Source organism: Octodon degus, unplaced genomic scaffold (assembly GCF_000260255.1).
Source record: "Octodon degus isolate 3935 unplaced genomic scaffold, OctDeg1.0 scaffold00057, whole genome shotgun sequence".
In the NCBI taxonomy this organism is placed as follows: domain Eukaryota; kingdom Metazoa; phylum Chordata; class Mammalia; order Rodentia; family Octodontidae; genus Octodon; species Octodon degus.
This window is the reverse complement of record NW_004524633.1, coordinates 6,196,794-6,219,701: the sequence shown is the minus strand read 5'-3', so window position 1 is coordinate 6,219,701 and position 22,908 is coordinate 6,196,794. Positions and strand designations below refer to the sequence as shown.

The window sequence follows — 22,908 nt, the reverse complement described above, 5'->3', positions numbered from 1 at the left end:
TCTGGAATCACTGTATGATCGCTCTGCAAACCGCTGCTAACACTTGCTTCTATTCAGAGTCCTTGAAAATAAATTCACTTTCACTACTTACAATAATTCCCGAGGCCTGGTGACAAAAAACCCTGCAGTCCCTGAGGCCAAATGTCCAAGGTCAAGGTGTAACCAGGTCTGGCCTCTGCTGAGCTCCTTCTCTTTGGATCAGACATGGTGGCTGTCCCCTCTCATGTCACCCCTGGGGGCCAGAACCCCATGTCCCCTCAGATCCCAGCTAAGTGTCTTATCTTAATTTAACCACCTTTTAAAAGTCTATTTCAAAGCACCCAGGTGTACTGAGGTATTTAACATTGCAAATTTAGGGGACACATAGTCCCTAACCCTGTGCAAGGCAGTGCCGCAACACTAGGATAAAATTCCTGTGAAAGTGTCTTTGGGGCTGAGAAGACAGCTCAGTGGTCTAAGCACCTGCCTGGCAAGCCAAGGACCCGGCCCTGAAACCCTGGGCGTGGCTTTCCAGCCACCGAAACCAGGCGTGGTAGCATAACACACACCTGTAATCCTAGTGCTGGGGAGGCTGAGACAGGAGGACCACTACAAGCCCAAGATACATAGTGAAACCCTGTACCAAATACATAAATAAATAAAATATTAAAAAAAAAAATTTAAGGGCCCACAAGATAGCTTAGCAGACTAAGCACCTGCTTAGGAAGCTCAGGGATCACGGTTCAATTCCCTGTAACCCACATGCCTCACTGGCCCAGCCCCGGTAACCAAGTCTGGGTGTGGTGGCACACACTTGTAATCCCAGCGCTGGGGAGGCTGAAAACAGGAGGATCACTACAAGTCCATGCTGCTTAGTGAGACCCTGTACCAAATATATTTTTTAAAAAATTAAAAGTATATATCTTTGGACACTTACGCAGGTATATTTTAGGATAAATTTCAAGTAGTGGGTGAAAGTTTATAGCTCTTTACTAATTAAGATATTGGACTGGCAAGATAGCTCAGTGGTCTAAAGCGCCTGCTTAGGCAAGCTTAGGCAAGGGCAGGGGCCCCAGTTTGATCCCTGCACCAGCTCCGCCCCCCAGGGCAGACTAAGCCAGCCACCAAAAAAAAAAGTAAGATGTTGATAAATTCCCTATAAGAAGCTTATAGTAACTCACTCCGTCAACAACATGTAACTGCCTGTTTCTCTTTAGCTATGGCCTTTAGAATTTTTCCTAGTGTTGGAGATACAACCCAGGGCCTCCTGCGTTAGACAAGGGCTCCCTCACTGCGCTGCCTCCCCAGCCAGCCTTACCTCACTTTTTAAGGTTTTAATTGAACAGGGAAAAATGATGGGTTTTTCAGATTTTAATTTGTATACTTTCAAATATGAAAATGGTTGTATACCTTTGTGCCACCTGAGGCCACAGGAAGGGTGGACATGGGGCTGAACACAGGAGAGAGGACTGGGAGAGTGGCAAGAAGGGACCCATCAGCCAGCCCCCAAGCCCTGGAGAGGAGTCCAGAGTGATGCAGCCAGCCCTTGACCTCGGGCCTCCAGCCTCAGATGTGTAAGAAAATAAATTATATATTTTATGTTGTTCAAACCACTTACACTGCAGTATATTGTGATGGAAGTCCTCACTATAGAGCTTGTTGTTGTTGTTGATGTTGTTGTTGTTGATCTTCTTCTATTTCTTCTTCTTCTTCTTCTTCTTCTTCTTCTTCTTCTTCTTCTTCTTCTTCTTCTTCTTCTTCTTCTTGAGACAGGGTCTCACTATGTAGTTCAGACTTGAACTTACTATGTAACCCATGCTGACCTCAGACTCATAGAAATCCTCCTGCCTCAGCCTCCCAAGAGCCAGGATAATGAACATGCACCAACATGCTTAGCTTAACTAGTACTGTATTCTTGTGCAAAAGTGCCCCAGTGTGTGGCCCATAGTCTGGATACCCTACATCGGTTTATACAGTGATCCGAGCAGTTGAAACCAGTCCTGCTTCCTTCTGGCACAGGCGGATCATTCCCAGCACTTGCGTCTGCTCCTCATTAGGAACCTGCACAGGGGCTCATTCCACATCTTCGGCATAGCCCATCCTCATCTCTGGTCATCTTTTAATCTGTCTTGTCCTCTTTGCCCAGCAATGTTTTGCTGTGTTTTCAAAGTTGAGGACAACACCGGGGCAGGAATTGTACGGTTCTGCCTGCAGGGCCTTCTGGAGCTGCAGGTCAGGGTGCGGCTCCTGGCTCTGTCATTATCTTTGGGACACTGGCTGCCTGTCTTCTCTTCCTTACGCGTCTGCTTTCCTTTACGAAGAATGCTGGTAATTACAACTGGCCAGACCTCCCAGGTTGTGAATATTACTGAGATAGCATCTTACGTGGTACTGAAATGATGCCACAAGGTGGAGGAGAGGGGTTATTACTCCAGTCTGGCAACAAATAGGATTTCAAATACTAGCTGCTCAACCTCTGGAGTCTCATCAGTCCTCCACCCTAGCTCACGTGGCCACTGGTGACACTGCCACGTCTCCATGGTGCATTGCGTTGGAGATGTGGCCACATGCCACCTGTCTGGCCAGATGCGTGGCCTTGTGACTGCTTTCTGATCTGAACCTTGCTCTGATTTCTCCCTGGTGTCTGCCAGCAAAACACCTACTCATTTTTTAAAACCTATCCTGAACTATGCTTTAACATAGAGACTTAGTTGAGCTTGTTTTTGTCTTACGATATAAAGTAAACCACTCTTCCCTTATTCCTCCCTTCCAGGGCCACAGCCTTATGTGAAACTATTAGGGCAGCCACTATTCCTATGGCTACTAACTACAGGGCCACTTTCCTGGGCATCACCGTGCCTCAGCCACTCAGCTGGGTCCTTTCTATGTATTAAAATGTGATATCCAGACGACAGTCAGAGGACTTTGTACTATCAGGAGAAATCGAGCATCGGCGTCCTACATGAATTTCCTAAGGTCACAAGGGCATAAATACCAGAGTACACATTGGGCCTAGTGTCCTGCAGAAGGGAGGGCCTTTATGAGCGGTGTGGATGTGGCCCCAGAGGCTCCTAGGTAGGAACCTGAATCTCTAACTCGTGTGCTGACAGTATGTGGGGTAGGGCCTTTGGGAGGTAGCTGGAGTGGGCTGAGGTCAGGAAGGGACATGTCAATAGCTCCGTGGGAGGAGAAAAGAGACTCCAGCCAGCACTGTCCTCGTTCTGAATACCCTCAGCTACAGGACCAGGCAGCAAAGAGGTCCCCACCAGGAAAAGTGAAAGCTGATGCATGCTCCTGGCCCCTCCAGCCTCCAGTACCTGAGCCAGAAACTTCAATTCCTTATAAATTACCTGGTCTCCTGCATGTTGTTATAGTAACAGAAAACAGACTAAGACATTGCTCAACAAATGTTTGCTGAGATGGTTAGATGGTCAAATGTACCTAAAGACCTTCATTTTCTTACTAAAACGTACTTAAAATAACTGTTATATGATCTGAGAAATCTAAAATTTCAAGAAATGCTTAAGTAAACCTCTGAGTCACTTAGATTTTACGCACACACACCACACACTTTACAATGATGGCATTTTTTATATTATCTTTATTTCAGCCAGCGTCTCGCTAAGTTGCCTGGCTGGCCTCGAGCCTGCAGTCCTGCTGCCCCTCACACCAGGCTCCTTCGGACCTCCCTCTCTGCGGCTAGACTCATCACCGCATTACACAGCCCCTTCCTTGGAATAGCTGTGCTCCTAATCTCCTAATCTGCAAGGGTGTGTCTGTCCCGCTGTAGTGTATCCCAGCACCTGCCAGACACCTGGCTTATGACAGTCACATAATACATATTTATGAGCTAAATTAAAGAAAGTAGCATGAAATCATCCGGGCTCCAGGTATCAAACAAGATGTGTATCAGAGAGAGAAAGGTTTCTCCCATTCCTTGTTCATCCCATGAAGATGAATGATACCGATCAAGCACCTTGCATTCTTGGGCAAAAAAGAAAGTCTTGTCTGAAGATTTGCATCATGACAACAAAACAGCAGTGAAGCAGGGGATAGTTCAGGGATCAATCTGCCATAAACTAAACCAGATTTATTTTGTGTCCTGTGGCTTTTGCTAAGGTGTGTTTTTCGTGAGTGAGTTGTTTGACCTTCAAAATGGATCTTCAACTTGGAAAAGCCTTGGGTAGGAAATGCTGCGGATGTAGAAAGGACTGGACTGATGGAAGGCCAGGTGGGGAACTCACTCTGAGGAGGCCAGCAATGGACAGCGAGGAGAGGAGGAGCCGACAACCTGAAACAGTGCCTGCTCAGACGCGAGAGGAAGGGCCCTTGGAGTAAATGCCACCCAGAGGCTTGTTTCCTCTCCCCCCAGCAGGTCTGCAGGGTTTGCTCTTGTGGTGGACCCAAGGCACAGCAGACACAGGGAGATGGGGCTCGGGCTCTTGCGCCAGCTTCGTACTAAGCTCCATGAGGACCAGGATGTGGCAGGGCTGACGGGTGCTCCAAGCATCCCAGCTGGTTCCCGCTCCATGCTTGTGGGGTCCCAGATGGGGCGCCCGAGTGGTATGCGGCAGCTATTGCAGTCTCGGAGCTCAGCTCCACCAGTGTGGGGCCAAGATCCCTTAATTCCTCTGAGCCAACTTTCCTCTTCGAATGATGGTCATATGCACCGATTCAGGGCACTGTCATACAGGTGGACAGGAGTGACATACATAGAGCATTTAGCTCTGAGTTTGGAAAGCAAACCACACAGGCTCCCCTTGCTGCTGCTGCTTTAATAACTGGCACTACTAAGGAGGGCGAGGCGCTTCCTCTGTGTCCTGGGTTTGGGGAGTGACCTGTCCTCCCTCACTCCCAGCCATCCCTGTTTCTTTGCAAAATAACATGTGAGAGGTCCTTGGCTTTCCTGTGTTTTACCCCAAAAGCTCTTTGCTCCTTTTGTTTTCCTTCTAGGCACCCTGAGTGCTTTCAAGAGACACCATCCTCAACACTGAGCTGCTTGGTGAGGCTGGGTCACCCATCTCCATGGTACTGGTGGGATGAGACTGCGTTGGCTTCGGGGTCAGGGTCTGTCTTCACTCTGTCTACACTTGGGCTGTGAGTCTAAACCCCTCTTCCTGCCCTCACCAAGGGCCTGCTGAGCCCCTGGACAAGCAAGAACTGGAACTTGTTTATCAATAGATTGGAACTTGCTGGCGAATTCATTCATTCAACACAACTTGTGTGTCAACAAAGTATAGCTGTGCGCGTGCTGTAGTCCAGCACTCTGGGGGCTGAGGCAGAGGCAGGAGAACTGCGAGTCAGAGCTCAGCTAGGGCAACTCAGTGAGTTAGCAAGACTCTATCTCTAAATACAGAACAAAGGCAAAAGAGGGACTGCGGTGTGCAGCTCAGCACATGGGCCCAGGGGTCCAAGCCCCAGTGCCTCAAACAAATAACAAGTAAATAAAAATTGTGTTGACTGTTGACTTTGTACCATACAGCCAGACCCTGGCAGTGTGTCCCAGGCCCCCCATCCTGGGCAGGTGTCTCCTTCTATGCTGGGTCACACAGGGAACAAAGAAGCGTGTGTGAAATGACAGGGTGAGAGGGGAGGGAGGGTGGGCATGGGGCCCGTGGGTGCAGTCAGTGGCCCGCATGGCTTTCACCAGGCAAAGCAACAAGGAAAGAGTCCAGGCTCTGCTCCTGGGTTCAGCACCGCACCTCAGAGCTGACCGCTTGGCAGGCAGCTCCACTTCCTCTCTCAGCTCTGGGAATCAGCAGGGGGCTGGCTGGCTGCTGCAATTTCCCGCCTCTCCATAGAGGCTTCTGGACACCTATAAAGTGCCTTAACTGCCCTTCCAGGTTGCCTGGGTTCAAAGAGGCGATTTCATAAGCGGGACTATAATTAGAGGTTTTATGGTTTGTTGTGTTTTGTTTTGCTCTCTGGGAACTGAAACCTCCTCCTTGTAATATTCACAACACAAGTTGCGTTCACTCTGAGCTAGGCACTGTGCACTGGTTGGATTGTTTTGCTTGATGTTTGTCAGTACCTACGAACTGGGCATTGTGTTTTGTAAGAAATGGGAAAAGCAAGCTCAAAAGGTGAGCAACTTCCCCAAGTCTCTTTATACAGCCAGTCAGACACACAGCTGGGGTTGGACAAGCCTGCTGCATGGAATGCACAGAAGAGGTAGACGAAGGGTGTGTGGGCCTGCCGGGTGTGTTAGGGTGGGGGCCTCCAGAGAGTGGCCCTGTGGTGCTGATTACACCTTGGCATCTGGAGATCAGCCCCGGGGTTTGCATGGTTTCTACCTAAGGTCAGTGTGTGGATGGGCTGTCAGGAGAGGGCCTGTATTTCCATACAAGATAAGATAGGGGAGCCCACAGAGAAGGAAGGAAGGGGTGGTTCTGTTCAGGAAAAATCAGGCTAAAAGAAGCTACACATGGCAACACACACACACACACACACACACACACACACACACACCCAGAGTAGTAAAGTGACACTGAATAATAGAGTGTGAACCCAGGGGCTGTGCTCACACCTACCTGTGAGAAAACACCAACCACCAGCAGCCACAGAGATGCCTTTGATGAAGAAAAGCTTTTCATGAGAACAGGGTGCAGCATCCAAGTGGGATTACTGCTCCTGTTGGGCCTCTCGGGAGATGAGGCAGGGTCCAAGCAGGAGTCTTCGGCTCTTTCAGATCTCTGTCTCATGCACACTGCGAGGACAGTGGGATTTTCTCAGCAAGGTGCTCCTGGTGTTCTGAGGAAGACCAGGCTCTCAGGTCACCCTCTGCCTGTGTAAGGAAGTCACGCATCAGCTGGGCAGCAACACCCCACCATCAAGGGGTTTGCATGGTTTACAGGAGCACTGTGATAGAAAATAGTTGGCAAATTCAACCTAGGAATTCAAGGTAAGGACACTTCACTTTATCGATCCATCTCCATCCATCCACCCACCCACCTATCATCCATCCACCCAGCTGTCCTCCACTAATACGCACATCATTATGGCTTCCATATCCCAAACACTCTGAAAAAAAGAAAGATGACTGGATCAGACTGTTCAGTTCTTGGTAAACAGAACGGGATGACCGGTTTCTGTTGGCAGAGTGGGGTTGTCCAAAGATTATTCCAGTCTCTGGGATAGTCTCTCCGAGGGTAGAGCAGGTATTTTCTTGGTAGCTAGGAGTACTTTTGAGAGTAGGATGCTTCTACCTTAAATTCACTAAGTGGTTTTCAGAGTTCCGTACTAAATGGTATCCTTACTAGCACCTTGTCAATGAAGTCAGCCCTTCAGGCTTCTGCAAAAATAGGCTTCAAAAAGTATTCATAGCATGATAAAATAGTAGAGAAAGAACTACTCAATGGCTAACTTTACTAGTTTCTAACCCTGGGTTATTGATTTCCCTAATGTTTCCCTAATTTCCTAAAATAATATTACTTATTTTGAACTGTCATATTTTGCAGGAAAATCATGAGGCAGCCCAGGAGGTGGTTGCTGCCCTTCCCAGCCCACTGTCAAGGGTCAGGGCCATCACAGCCTCTCCCTCCAGGGCAGCCGTGGACCCTAATACCACCCTACCCTCTTCCTGCCTTTCCATGCAAGGCTGCCCAGGAAGACATCCAGCCCCTCATGGAAGGGGTGCCACGTCTGAGGGACACAAAGCATCAAGGCAGACAGGGCTGGCAGGGTCTCCTGAGTCAGCCACTTCCCATGTGCTGCCACTCTTGGTCCTGTTGGAGTCCTGGTTGGCTGTGCTGCTTCATCCAACCTAAGCATAAGATCAGACACCTTGCCTGTACCTGCCTCTTTCTCTGAAGCCTTTAGTGTCACTAACGTGTTGGTTAAGTACGTTAGTTGGGCTTTTGTCTTGTTGAAATGTAGTATAAGATGACAGTGAATATATGGAATTCCATCACCTCTGTGTGTGTGTGTGTGTGTGTGTGTGTGTGTATGTACGCGCGCGTGCGTGTGAGGACCTGAACACAGGGTCTCATGCTAAGTACCTTCTCTGCCACCAACTGACGTTTGCAGACCTCCAGCCTTAGTTTAAAAACTGTTGGTATTTCAGAAGTCCTGACCCAAACGCACCACAATTACTCATGCGTGGAGATGAGCACCTTGCTGAGATAGCACAGAACACATTCTCTCTTCCGAGAGCACTTAGTGCCCGGAGTACACCCAATCAACCCTTGTCTACTGCATGGCCGCCAGGCGGGCGCCCTGTGGACCAGGTCAGGAGCCTTGCCATTCCGCTCTCGTCTGGGGCTTAGGAAAGGGGCCTACACGGTGGAGTTCCGCTGGATAGAAGGTTGAGTGGAAGGAGGAACCGCAGCAGGCACAACCCAGAACTGTTCACTGTAAGGGCCAAGTGACTAGGGGCTGCTATACCTAGAACCCAGGACTAGCCTGAGGAGTGCACCCTGGAGAAAGAGAGGGGATAGGCTCTACAAAGTGCAGCCTGAACTGCTTTGGTGAGGGCAGCACCCCCTGGAGTCTCTAGGGCAAGGGGGCACCGAGACAGTCCCTTGGCCGAGGGGGACAGGCACATGCCCAGAAGTGGACACCCTGTGTGGCAGAGAAGGATTACCAAACTCCTCCTATAATAAACTGCACTGGCTAAGTTTGAGAAATAGTGGAAAATCAGGCCCAGGCATTTGGACTTGACAGAACAGGAAATCACTGAAGACCTGCACCCCGCCCACCGCTTCCCTGGCAGTTATGCATGAGTCTGTCTTCACAAAGAGAAGACAAACATTATTGCAACCTAATACATGTACCGTCTAAACCCACCAAGGCCCTTTAGGCCTTTGAGATGCAAAGGATTCAGGCTCGCTTGCCTTCCTTTGTTTGTTTGTCCCCTGAAGTTATGCAGGTCCCCTACAGAGAAAGGGTTCCAGGCCACAAGGGATGGGACACAGTGAGAAATAAAGCTGGGTCTGTATCCCTGGGGATTCACAGCTCAGTGGTGGGCCAAATGTGCACACACAGGTCCTTAGAACAGGTGGTGACAGTGTCAACACGGGGTCTCCATAGTTGCTGCCTGGGGATGGATTTTTGGAGATTTGCGATCCCCCTCAAGTTTAGAGCTGTAATGGGAATAGAACACTTTTTTAAAAAATTAAAGCCACAGAGTCAAGGTCTGGACGCCCAGGGGCTGGTACAGCAAGCAAGGTCCCTCCAGGGGCGCACAACAGGGGCAGCTGCCTTTGCCCCCTGAGCTCCGGAGGCCAAGGCCAGGACCTCACCTGGAGAAGCGAAGCCCAGACTTCATCCCGCACCTCTGTGCGTCGACTTAGCACCTACTGGCTTCCTTTTTAAAATTCTCTTGCTGTTTCCTGAAGAGAGTTCCAGCCATTGGAGGTGGGGATCGGTTTCCAAAGTCAACGCGCTAGTTTAAGGTCTCCAGGCGGCAAGGGAAAGAAACCTCGCGTACTCAGGGAGCCAGAAAAGAAGCCTTGGGCGAGGCCGGGCCCTGGGAACCCTCTGAGCAAGAACAACCAGACCTTAGACCCCAAAGAAGGTCACCCGCCGGGGCGCGCAGGCTGCAGGCCGGACCGGGCCGCGCTCCCCACCCGGCGGGCGGCTAGGGGCAGAGGCGGGGAGCGAGGTTGGGGAGGGAGGGAGACAGCGCGAGGGAGGGAGGAAGAAAGGGAGGGAGGCGGCGTCATGTGATCTGCTTTCCTGCTCCTTCCAGCGTCCACAGGCGGCGGAGCGGCCACAATCACAGCTCCGGGCACTGGCGCGATCGGATCGAGCGGAGCGGCTGGCGCCCGCGTCCAGCCCCATCCTCCCCGCGCTCGCGCACCGGGAAGTTTTGTGGCGGCGCCCGGCGAGGGGCGCGGAGGCGCGGAGCGGGGCGCGCGGGAGGAGCGGAAAGAACGCCCTGGAGCTTTGGCTGCAAGAAGAAAAGGGGGGAGGTTAAAATAAAATAAAAGGAGAGGGGGCCCGCGCGCAAAAATGGCTGGGGCGATCATAGAAAACATGAGCACCAAGAAGCTGTGCGTGGTCGGCGGGATCCTGCTAGCGTTCCAGGTCGTCGCCTTCCTGGTGGGAGGCTTGATCGGTGAGTGCCGGAGCCGAAAACTTTCCCCGCTCTCTCTCGCGCTCTCCCCGGCCCCCGGCCCCTTCGCTCTGGCCTCTCCGGCGAGTTGCTACAGTATCGCTGCCTCGCTTCTATGATCTAATTAGTCCGGCTATTGTGCTTAAGAAAGCAGAGCTCCATGGGGCTCTGTGGGACACAATCCAGTCTAGTGGCCGAGAGAAAAGGAGGGGAAAAGTTTTGGCCTAGTTTCAGTATCCACTTGAAAGGCCGGAGGGGGCGGCGGGTGGGGACCCGAGGCCTGGCGGCGGCGGCCGAGAACACGGGAGGCTACGAAGTTGGTCCCCCCTCCTCCTCCCGGTTTGCTCCCCCCCCCCTTCCCTCTCCGATTCCTTCCCGGCAGCTCCGGGAGGGCAGCGTAGTCCACTTTCGGTGGACAACAGGAGAGGCGGGGAGCTGCGCCCGGCGCGCACCCGGGGCTCTGCATGCGCGAATGTCGCTGCTAGGGGGATGTTTGCATTTGGGGTCCCAGCAGTCGCGTCCTCTCAGGCGCCCACAGGGGACCCCGGTGCATGGATCTTAGCTGCGGGTTGGAGGCGGCGCGGGCAGGGCGAGTGTGAGGGACCTTAGCACCCAGAGGAGTTGGGGAGCTCGGAGAGGACAAAGTCCCCGCCCCAAAGGTGCTGCTTTGGTCTGCTGTCCCCGCCCCCACTTCTTAGAGCCCCGGAGCCGGCGAGTCTGGAGTCCTCGGTCCCCTTCAGGTGACAGCTCCCGAGCCTGGAGCGATGGCGCCCAACCTAAGAGACCCCCCGTGGGGCGCGCTCGGGGCCTCCGAGCTCAAAGGCTCCGCAATGTCCGCTCGGGAAGACCTGCCTCCCCACTGCCTCTCCACTCCATCCTTCCTGTCAGGCGTCCCACGCTCGCGTCCCTTCCCCCCTGCACATTTGGGACGTCCCAGCAGGAACTTCAGCGCCAACTTCTAGCGGCGTGGAGGGAAGGCTCAGCGCCTCCTTCCAGGCCAGGCAAACTTTGCGCAGTGGAGGAAGCAGATGGGGTTAGATGCGCGTCCCCTCGGGAGCCGCGCAGCCTGAGCTGCACGGGCGTGGGCACCTCGGGCTGCGTGCGGGGCGTTCTGTCTGCAGACCTGGATCTGATGGGGAACCACACTACAGCCTGATCCTGGAAATCACTGTAACAACCGAGCTAATTGTTTTAGACAAAGGAGAGCGTGTGAAGCTTGGGGAGGAGGGCAGCTCCCGCGGGAGATCGCGCCTTTCTGTGGGCTTGTGTCCCCAACGCAGGAAGAGCGCAGAGTTTCCACGCTCCTCTCCTCAAGGTGGACCAAAGAGCTTCATCTTTTTGTTTCTGGAACCTTCACCCTCAGTGCACACGCCCGTGCGCGCGCGCACGCACCCCAGTTTGGCTTTTGTGTGCTGAAAGCCTGGCTGGCTCCGCACAATCTCCACGTTTCCCTGTGTTGGATTTTTCGAGGCTCTTAATTCCTTCTCTGCTGGGGAGCCCCAGGCAGCCCTCTCCGTGCTCTCCCTCAGTGATTACGCAGCGGTTACAATTACACCTCTTGTCTGGCTTGGGGAGCAGTTGCAGTCGGAGGCCACTGGATCTTGTGTGATTTCAGCGGCAGACCATAATTAAAATTTCTTGCACCTTGTGCTTTCAGAATTCAATTGGCCTATTATCCCTGTCTGACCTTCATCCTCTTTGAGGTTTTTGCACAAGCAGTGAACCATTACACATAGTTTCCTGGTGTGTGTTGGTGTGAGCTTCTTTTTCTTTTGCTGAGGCTGATCTCCTGGTTAGAGAGCTCTAACCCCATTGTAGGTTCCTAGGGGGCTTCTGGAAGGAGCAGGATTTCTGGATCTTATTACTGCCAAGGAGGAGTCCCAGGCACCCTGTGATGGCTGCTGGATCCTGGAGGTGCTCTAGCCTGCAAAGAGCAGATTAGTGAAAGCAGGGTTTGTGTGGGGGGCGTTAGAGCCCAGAGTTGTTTCTCCATAGAACTTGGTTAGCGAGCATTCCAGACAACCTCAAAGTCAATGGCTGGTCCTCTTCATGAGGCAACTGCTTCAGATCCAGCTTTCCTTGAAGAAGAAAAATATCTGTGTGTACTTTTCCTTGGGGAAAAATTGTTCTATGGGATAAGTTTACCCTTCCCCCCCCCTTGCTAGTTCCAAAACTGGACACACTAGAACAGGCCCATGTTGGGTCCATCTTAGCCTTTCCACTTCCTACCAGAGAGTAATTTTTTGGCTCCTAAGCAAATCTAGGAATTTAGGCATGATACAAGACCCACATACGGGAAAGGAATCTTAACCAAAGATGAGTAAGTGATGTTTTCCCACCCAACTTGCGCCCTACCCTGGCATGTACATGGGACTAAGCAAAACGTAGAACCTCAGCAACTTGGAAGCATCAGTGGGAAGAAATTATGACCCAGAAAGTCAAGATGAAGTTTAGGAACCAACACATCTCCCCCAAACCAGAACAGAACTCACTGCCCAACCCTGCTGCTACTTGAGGGGCCAGGGATCCTGGGTGGGTGAGGCATGTCCCTGCTACCTCTGCAGGAACCCAAGGAAGAAAAGGAAAGGTGCATGTCTAGGGGCCACCGTGCGGAGGGGCCATAGTCTGAAGGATCACTGTTGCCTCTGGTAGAAGGAGACGTGGTGGCTTAAGAAGGGAGGACCCCAGGGAGATGGCTCAGTGGAATAAGTGCCTCCCTGGCAAGCGCAAGGGCCTGAGTTCGATCACTGGTTCCGCAAAAAAGAGCAATGATAACCATAATGGAGGAAGGGTCTACGATAATTCCCTAGTTCTGAAAAAAAAAAAAAAAAAAAAAGAAGGGAGGATCCTTACTGCAAAGCTGCTGACCTGGATGGCTGAGTACTCACACAGCTCCCCAACATGAAAACACACAGCCACCACCCCAGAAGACTGTGACAGGCCAGGACCCCCAAAGGCACTCAACACTTGGAATCGTGTTCTTGCTGGTGGTAACTGAGTTTAAAGTCCCTTTAGGTTCTAGGCTGTATAATCCCTTCATACTCAATTTTATGTGATATTTGCTTGTATTTTCTGGAATTGGCGTGAAAATGTTAGCCATAAAAGCAAGTGGGAAAGTTGGGGTTTTGGTTTAGCCAGCTTAAGTCCTTCCTAACTCCAATAGCCTTCTTAGCAAGTTTGATTGTTTATTTGTTGGTTGTTTACTTTGTGTGTTTGTCTTTCCTATGCAGTGTCTATATGCTGTTAAACCTTTAATGGGATTTTGCAAAACAAAAAAAAAAAGGCTCTCAAAGTTAATACACAAAAACTTGAAGTATTTACAAATCCAGTGATTTATACTATGCTTTTTAAAAAAAGCCATCATAGAATTAGAAGTCCGATTGTTTCCTTGGAGCCACAGAAAGCTTCTTAAGTGGCTAGCTTCTTTAGGGTGTAGCATTCCTTTTAAAATTTAAGCACCCCTGAAGGAAAAGAGTATATTTTCAAAAGAGATAGCTTAATCTTTATCCTTCTTAAAAATAAGCATGCACAAAAATGTAAAAATAATTTTCCTTTGATTTCACGTTTGGTGGATTTAAATCAGAAGCGGCGGCAGCCTGCACCAAGACTGGAGCAGACTGCGCATCTTGAACTTCAATCCCTGGCCCATTATGTGCAATTTTCTCAGCTTCAAATTAGCCACATCTGGGGGATATGATGGCTGAAAAAGCAGGTCATGGTCCCCACCTGCTCTAAAACTATTAAGGGCATGAAGAGCAGGATGAAATGAACAGAAAGTTGTTACATGGAGTGAACCCTTGAATGAGTATCCCCCAAACAAATATCAGCAACGCATCCATTAGGGTTTCTTCAGGGATGCTCACTGCTGCTTTCAAAAGCTCACATGAGTGACCTCTGTTTCTAAAGTTGAGAATGTAATGTACACAAGACAAACATACACATACAAATGTGTATAACGCTTTTTCACGTGGTGCATAGATTTACCTGCCTTCAAAGGTACAGAACATCCTGTGTCTGTGGCTGTTGTCATGTAGAGACTGTTGGCGGCTCTGCTTGTGGTCCGTTCTAATGGGCTCGTGATTCTCCTGCTATTGTTTATTTGAAAGTTGCAGAATTTTAAGAAATTAAATAAAATTACAGTTCATGCAGAGTATGTATTTGTTCCCCACTATGTTCAAATGAAGCTTGTTGCATACATTTTAACATACCAGTGACACAAGGTTTGTGGTCCTGCAGTATTTGACTACGTGGTGAGAATCTAGGAATGCATTAGTTAATTGGGTTTTGGTTGATATTAATAATCAGTGATTTTCAATATTTGATTCTTTTTCATTTTGTGAGATTTTGTTATTGAATCATACCATTTTTTCCTCTTTGGTCCCTAATGTGGTTTGTAGGAGTACTGTGTGACCTCAAGAATTCAGCTTTTGGTGACTGCTGATTTTGTTTTACAAATTAAATGAGGTTATCTGACTTTTAAAAAGCTGAGCTATCTACTTGGTTACTGCGAGGCTCTCGGGCTTGAGGCTGCAGCCCAACCTCGGATGCCTGCTCACCTGATTGTCCTCTCAGGGCTGCCTGTCCAGCCCTCTACTGGAAGTTTCCCTTTTCCCTAGCAAAAATAAGAAACATTTCTTTGGAGAACAATATTATCTGTAGCTTTGGGAGAATTTCAGTTCCCCTGCCTGCTTGCCAGGTAGGGCCTGTGCCACGGAGCTGTGTCCTCAGCCCCAGATACGTTTTGTTTTGTTTTTAGGTAAGGTCTCCCATGTAATTCAGACCAGCCTTAAATTTAACCTATAACCTAGGCTGGCCTCGAGCTCACAGAGATCCTCCTGCCTCAGCCTCCTAAACGCTAGGGTTAGAAGCCTGCACTACCACACTCAGCATCATTGACTCTTTATAATAACTTGGACTTAAAGTTAAAAAGACAAAATCTGAATGATTCTTAACCTTGTTTTCATCATTAAAGGTGTTTCTATGGAGACTTAGAATTTGTTGAGATTGTATGCAAGGCTTTTGTACCATTTACCTAATTTGTATTTATTTGGACCTACTGTGTGCTCAAGGTTGGTAGAGCTGTATGGTGCCTGGAGGGTTGGTACAGAGGAGATTTAGAGCTAAGCCAAGGGGCTGGGGAGATGGCTCAGGAGAATAAGCACTTCCCTGGCAAGCGCAAGGGCCTGAGTTCAATCCCCGGTTCCACTAAAAAAAAAAAAAAGAGTTAAGCCAAATAAAGGGGCCCCCATCCCTCACCGTAGGCAGAACTGGTAATCAAACGGGGGGGGCACTCTGTTACTGAGCTATACCTCCATCTCTTTTTATATTTAATATTGAGACATAGTCTTGCAAAATTGCCCATGAAAGATTTAAACTTATCTCCCTCCTGCCTCAGGCCCTCTCAGGGCTGGGATTCCAAGGTACACCACCATACCTCACTGAGAAAAGCCCCTCTTAGCCCAAATTTGTCAGCAAAAGATTTCTTATGATACTTTCTAGCACCAAGATAATTTTCATTTATTTACTTGGACTTCAAGAACACACGAAGTTAGATACCCTGCTAATCAGACCATCAACTCTTAGGTTAACATTTCATCTTGAAATAAATATATGGATAAATTAGTGTGACATCTAATGTGCCTTTAATTCACATTGTTTTCCAGATCATATAATAGTAGTGAGCTCATTCCTCATAGATCCTTGTCACACTGGCATTTTTATGCACATTTCACTATGTTGCTAAATGAAGGTGCATAAAGACCTAGTAAAATGGGCCAAGGTCACGCAGTTTGGTTAAGGCCAAAGGTGTCCTCAGGTCTAGTCAGTGTGGCATCATGTCAGCCTCCAGGTGATGCCTGCCCTTCTCCCCAGATTTTGACTTTTAGGCTGAACAGAAATGGTTTGATTTCTGACCACAGCCGAGGCTGTGCCTGCCAGGCTCGGGAGGGACCTTGGAGGTGCACATGCCTGTCCAGCCACATCCTCACAAGTCCTAACCCATCCCCTGAGTGTGTGAATCACCAAGTGTCTGAGTAGACAAGTTCATTAGCTGTGAACTAGCTGAGATTCTGCCACTCTGAGAAAAATCACTTGATTCCGTCTGCCAACCTAGTGGTTTGAACTTATTTATATGGTGATATAGTGAGGCACAAGAGGTGGCTCCTGGGACAGCTGCACTTTGAGGATGTGCTGGGTGACCCTGTAGCCTCCTTGGCCTTTGTAGACTGCAGGGGGCAGTTGGGGCTCCTCTGTCAAATTTTCAGATCCATCTTGGGCTCCTGCAGGGGACTTTCTGAGGTGACAGAGGTAGCTGGTGTGAGCCAGAGGGCCGAGGAGCCACGCCCTGATCCTTGAGGAAATCCTGAGCCTCACCTGAGCCTGAGACCACTGTCCCACGTCTCTGTGGGGAGCGAAGTGGTGAGCGTGATGATGCTGATTCTGCACAGATTAAACAAGAGATGACAGCGCAGCACAGCTTCTCCAACCTCCCCTAGCGAGCACCCCTGTGATTACTGCTCATCACCCCCGCTACTTCCTGAGCCCCATCCCAACTCCTAACGGCACAACCCCAGGTCGTGAGGGCAGGTGGGTGCTCACTGCCCTGCTGGCGAGGACTGATCGGGGGACAGTCCAGGGCTGCCCCTCCCCCGGAAGGCACTGCACACAGCAGAGGGTGCTGAGGGCTGCACCCAGAAGTGATCCACAGAATGCTGTCAGCTTGGGTGTGCCTACGTCCTGAACCCGCTGTGGAGAGAAGGGGCGCACAGAGGCCAGAAAGAGGAGATCAGGGAATGAAAGTCAGGTAACTGCAGACATCTGAGTCTGTCTTTCAGGACACAGCCTACATGTATGAAACCTGGTCCTGATGCCGAACCCCGATCCCAAGGAAGCGAGCACTTCCACCTACAGTGGCTGTCTCAGTCCTGGGTCCTCAAGCGTGATTTTCTGTTCCCTCATCTCCCTTCCTACTCCATTCTCGTAATCTCCCTTGGCGAAGTGGTGCTCTTTTTTTTTTTTTTTTTTTTTTTTTAATTTTACCTGCTGGCCTACACAAATACAGGGCCTTCTTAAATTTCTGGCTTACTCCCCTGGTTAACTCAGGGACTTACCAATAGATACACACTTCCAAGAAAGCAGAGGTAACTGAAAGGAAAGACCATGCTATTGCATTTGTTCTGACATTACTATTTTTCTTTAGAAAGGAGATAATTGGTCTAAAAGTGCTTGATACTGTTATTTGTTTGGGGGGTCTTTCTCTTTTTCTTCAAGCCCTGGAGTAATAAGGCCAAGCCCAGGGCATTGAACCCTGGCTCTGACCTCAGCTTCTGGTGTCCAAGGAGCATCATTTGGTGGGGTCAGTCCTGCTGGGACACCCAGTTAGATGGGGACTCCGTGGTCCCGAGGCATGGGTGCTCAATTGCTGCTAGGACTCAGTACCCCTGCAATCCACCCTGAAGGGCTTGGCACCTGCTGGACATCCTCAGTGGACCGGGTGCCTCCCAGCTGCAGTGTCCAAAGGACTGTTCGTGGGCACCGCCTGCTTAACTCCACGGCTATCTCTTGTGCTTTTTCTCTGTCCCCTTCTGCTCTTAGATCCTACATCATTCCTTATCCACTCCTTTCCTTCCCTGGATCCCTTTCAGTAGACTCATGAGTCGACTGAGGCAGAAGGAACAGGGATGACCCAAAGCCTTGCTGGGGCTGGCCTGAGAGGCCTGGAGGACCCTGCTTTCCTATCATAGTGCTCTGTTATATCTGAACGCCTCCTATGGGCCTTCCCAAAGGGTGAACACTAGACTGTCAGAGGATTAATAAATAACAGGAGTCCAGATCCCTTTCCGGATGCGTGCACCTCATGCCCTAGACAGGCCCTCATGCTTTTGGCTGTTACTTTTGCCTCACACTATTTGCATAAGGCCTACTCACACCACTTTCCACGTCCCCCCTTCTCAGTTGGGACTGTTCACCAGGGAAACTCCCTGGTGGCCGAGGTACCTACGACGACCGACCGTGCTCATAAGAGGACAGAGATAAGTCCATTAAAAGTCTAATAAGAATGAGAAAGTGCAGGCTTCCGAGGTCCCTTGAACCCAGAAGCCCCTCTCCAGGCGGCGCTTTATGGGCTGTCTGATTCTGGCTGCCCTGGGCTCCGGATCTTGGCAGCGCTAGGTTGTAAAGATGAAAGGGCCACAGAGCCCCTCCCGACCTGCCTCAGTCCAGCAGGAATCCCAGTCTCAGGAAAGGAGGTCACTCCATCGCGGTGCCCCTGGCTTGCACTCAGGTTCTAATCCAATCAGTGCTGACCAGGTTTACTTCCTTCTGAGTTTCGCTGTGAAGGTGGTGGGACTTTTCTCTCGGGCAACCACAGAGTTAATGTGAGAGAGCTCCCAACTTGGGCTTCTGAGGGTTGATGGGCTGGGCTGGGCTGGTACAGCGGCAGAACGAGGACTGCAGGAACTCTGCCTTCCTCTCTTGCCTTCTTGCATTCTTAGTAAATTCAGCTAACCATATAAGGAGCAACAGAATCAGATGCAGTGTTTTTCTGTCCTATGCAGAATTTAAATAACACTATGGAATTTAGAGACAAGAAACAATCCTGATTTGACCACCCGTGCTAAGGGTGTGGAGTATTCCCTGCCTCCTGCTTAGGGAAATGTTGTAATTTAAAACCTAAAAAACAAACAAACAAACAAACAAACAAAAAAAAAACAACCAACAACATGTAGCATCAGTCCGACAGAAAGCCTAGTTTAGTTTTATGACTTTGTCACTCAGAGGCATCCTTGACTTGGAGAAGAGTGGGACAACTGTAACCCTGACACTTGGGAGTTTGGGGGGCATGTGACCCCATATTTTGTGGGCCCGATTTATATACAAAAGAAGCAATGAAGTCACCTCCTCCTCTGTCATCACCATTTCTTTCACTCTGAAGCTAATTTCGAGCAAATTCGCATTGCCAAAATTGGGCTTAAAATGTTGAGAAAGCCAGCCACTGTGTGTGTGTGTGTGTGTGTGTGTGTGTGTGTGTGTGTGTACGCGCCTCCTAGGTGAGCTCCTCTGCGCAGCCGCAGTCACTAGGCACTGCTTTCCCTACCCACCCCTCCCCACCCCACCCCACCCCACCCCCAGCTGCTGTGACCCTTAATGGTTATGGCTGTTCAGCTCCCATTTGGGTCACCAACAAGCCGCAAAAAGCTGGGTTCCGCACTGCTCTTTCCAGCCCTCTCCCGGGCAGACAGACGGGCCTGCCTTCGGGGTGCAGATCCCAGTGCTCTGCTTCTGCTCTGCTTTATCTGCTCTGACTCACCCCAGAGTGGAATGCCTGCAGTGGGGAAGAGACAGGCCGCATTCCTTTCCTGTTCTGTTCTCTGGAGGAGCCCGTTCTGGCTCGAAGGAACCAGGCTGCGGCATCTGCCCCTGCACGCCTGCCTGCCGAAAGAAGCTGTAGATGCGCTTCGTGCCGCAGCTCGGCTCTGAGCAGACGGCAGCGTGGGCCTGGGTGGCGTTTATAGAACATGTCTGTACTTAGAAAGATGAACTTCTCCAGAAGCACTCGGGGTCAGGCAGCCGGGGCCTTAGGCATCTTGTCGCCCTGGCCTGGACGTACAGGGCGGGAGCGCACCCTGAGAAACCCCGGCCCACTCTTTGGGCCCCCACAGAGCACGTGATGTTTCTAGGTAGCAGGCCAAAAACGTACAGCAGAATCACTTCTTCTAATTTGGAAGCTTTAGACTGAAAGGGCACTCAGGTCAGCTCTTAATTAGCGTTGCCTCTGTTTTACAGATATTAAAAGAATTCCTCCGAGTCTCTCTCCGCAAACTGAACCCATATTTTAGAAAAGGGAAAGAAGAGTAGTTAGAGGCATCAAGCGGAAAGCCTGAGCTCTTTGGGATCTTGACAAAGCCGAGGTTAGTGCGAGCGTGATCAGTTTTCTGGCTGAGGACCTGGATGAGACGTTTTTGCCTGCTCTGTCTAGGGAGCCATTGACCTCTCACTCGGCACAGCGCTCGGGAATGGTGAAGTTTCCCTGTTGATTGTCCCAGGACACCTGGAAAATTGCTACTATCAAGGATTCCTGGGAAATCACATCATTCCAGAACATCAGAGTGTGAGCTGGAGCTGTCCATATGATGGTTTTTGTTCACCGAAAAACATACTAATCCTTCTATTCAAAGCAATCAGATTTCCAACTCAGGGAGCGCTATTTCATCAATGGTGGTGATTGACTTTGTCTGCTGATTATCAGACTTGCTTTGTGGCCTTGACAGACCATTATCGGGGTATCTGACATTTTCCCTGGCCTGAGCTACCCTGAGTGAAAATAAATTGTCTTGGGCCACTTATGAAACATACAATATAGTCAACATAGATAAGTGTGGAAATTCCTTTTTTAAAAATATTTTTTATCATAACATTTACAAAAGCAATAGGCAAACCACAGGCTACAAGACAGGCACGTTGGAATGCTATGGGCCTCATCTAAAAACATCTTCTCATCTAAAATATTCCATTTTACAGGGCAGCTGTGGTTGAGAAAGCATAACTTCTGTGTTTACCTGTGCAGAGCTGTGAGATTAATTGGGGCAGGAGGGCCCCTTCCCTGTATTAAGAGCTGCCACCAAGAAAATAAGCATATGAGTCATTGTGGGTCTTTTACACCCAAGGCAGATTATTTCTGCTCCTTGAATGGATAAAATAAAAGTAGCAGCCCTGCAATCCAGCCAGGTGTGCTTCTCGCCAGGCATCCCAGCTACTGAGGCTGAAGCAGGAGAATCAGAAAGTTCAAGATCAGCCTGGGCGAGTGAGTGAAATCCTGCCTCAGAATAAAATTAAAGGCACAGGAGATGTAGCTCAGCAGGTGAGCACTTGCCTGCATACCTGAGGCCTGGGGCTCAGTCTCTAGTGCGCACGTGTGCACAGGCACACGCGTGTGCACACACACACACACACACACACACACACTAGCAGTCCTTTTTGGTAGCCTTCCTGTTATGAATGATCTATGCTAACCAAGACCGTAGGAAGCATGTCATGAACGTTCATGGTATATTCGGGTGATAAATTTACTGTCTTGGCTTAGTTGGTAGTAATTTTCACAAAGTTTAATTTGAATCATAAGCACTTCCCTTTTTGAATTCAGAGCCAGCGTTCATGGGTTCTTTCTAGCACAAGGCAGCAAGATTTCAGTATCACCCATACGTGGGGGAGGTCCATTCCGTCTCCACATGTCACAGTGAATCCCAGCAGTGCTTCATTTTACATTATGACATTGGAGTCATTGTCCCCTGGGACTTCTTTTTCCTTCTGGATATAAAATGTGTGACAAAGACCTTTGAAAGTCAAACTTTGAAAAAAAAAAAGTGATCTTTTGCATATAAAATATCAACTATCAAAATATTAATTAAGTTAGAGTGCCGTATCATCAAAAATTATAAATGAAAAAGCACATTAACACATACCCCCTACACACCTATAGCCACCTGGGAACAAGGGTGGCCTACTAGGCTTCCTTGTGCAGCGGCAGTGGCCGTGACCAGCGCAGTGTAGGTCCCCGCTAACGCTTTTGTATTTTGAATCTTCTGTAGGGGAAGCAGAAATATTTTAATGTCGGCCTAAATTTTTCAGTGTCACATCCCAGGTTAGTCTTTCATGACTTCAATGAGAAGAGGGTTCCTGTTCTTCACTTGGAGATGGCAGCACCCTCAGGGCAGCCACGCTGACAATGACATCATACATCTTTTTGGAGTTGGAAAGGGATCTTCTTGGAGCCGGGGAGATAGCTCAGTGGAATAAGTGCTTGTCTAGCAAGAACAAGGTCCTGAGTTTGATCCCTGGTACCACAAAAAAAGGAAAGGGATCTTCCTCTATTACATTATGGAAGCTAAGGGCTAGAAAAGGCTTAGTGACTACATAGGGTCTGGGCCACGTCTCCTAGCCACTAGGACAGGGATTACTCCTCTGCGGCTGCTCGGCTGCTTGGCTGCTCACTGCTGGGTCTCTGGTCAGGACTCTTTGATCTTCACTTGGCCACAAACGCAGAGAATTCGCTGTGGCCCACTGGTTGCTCATCCACTTGATCAAGTGCAGGAGGAGCAAAGGAACGCACACTGTGCGTGGGTTTCCAGCTTTGAGTATTCAACCAGAAATGCTGAATGACGATGCACCTTTCGTGATTCACTGGCCGTATGAATTTAATGTCATGTCTCCTGCTCCCTGAGGGCCTTCCTTAAGGAGACGCCAGCACTTTAGAATCAGTCCTTAAAGATGAAGTGCTTGTTCTTCTAAACTTCCCTTCTAAGAATTTTGCAGATTTACTGACAGTTGTTCTTCAAGACCAATAATATATTTATGATGTCAACTTTAATAAATGCTCTGGACAAGAAGAAATCATTCATGCAAATAACCACTGCTGCATTCTGTCGTGCTCCGTGTGTGTGATCGGGCAGGTGGGAATGAGCCCACATGCTCGTCCAGGCCCCCAGAGGCTGTGCAGGATGTGCACCTGCAGCCAAGGAGGACCTGAGAGCGCAGCTAGGCAGAGGTGCGAGGCGGGAGCCCTGCGGGAAGCTCCCACGCGTGTGCAGCCAGAGAAGGAGGTGGAAGCCAAGGAGCAAGCCACATACAGCCACTCTTCCGCTGACTGTCCTGTGCCTCAGTACCGTGGCTGGGAAACAGGAAACACCTAGCATCAGGGGCTGATCTGTCATTAATGGTACTCTGCATCCACGAGTGAGTTTGTGGAGGTGCGTGGCCAGTGACGTGGGAGATCAGTGGCAGAGGCCCCTGCCCTCTCAGGGCACGGCTGTGCCCAGTCCCAGGGCCTGAAGCAGGAAGACTGCTTGTTTCGGTTTAAAGCCAAGGGACTGAATGTGGGT

General features: G+C 49.8%; 1 protein-coding gene across 1 annotated transcript in view; it reads left to right on the top strand.

Moving 5' to 3' along the window:
• Positions 1–9,650: 9,650 nt before the first annotated feature.
• Wls (wntless Wnt ligand secretion mediator) overlaps positions 9,651–22,908 on the top strand; it is an 86,486-nt gene continuing 73,228 nt past the window's right edge. The window contains exon 1 of the mRNA XM_004633988.2: positions 9,651–10,036. Within this exon, the coding sequence (XP_004634045.1) occupies positions 9,931–10,036 (106 nt within the window). The 5' untranslated portion in view covers positions 9,651–9,930. The remainder of the gene's footprint in view (positions 10,037–22,908) is intronic.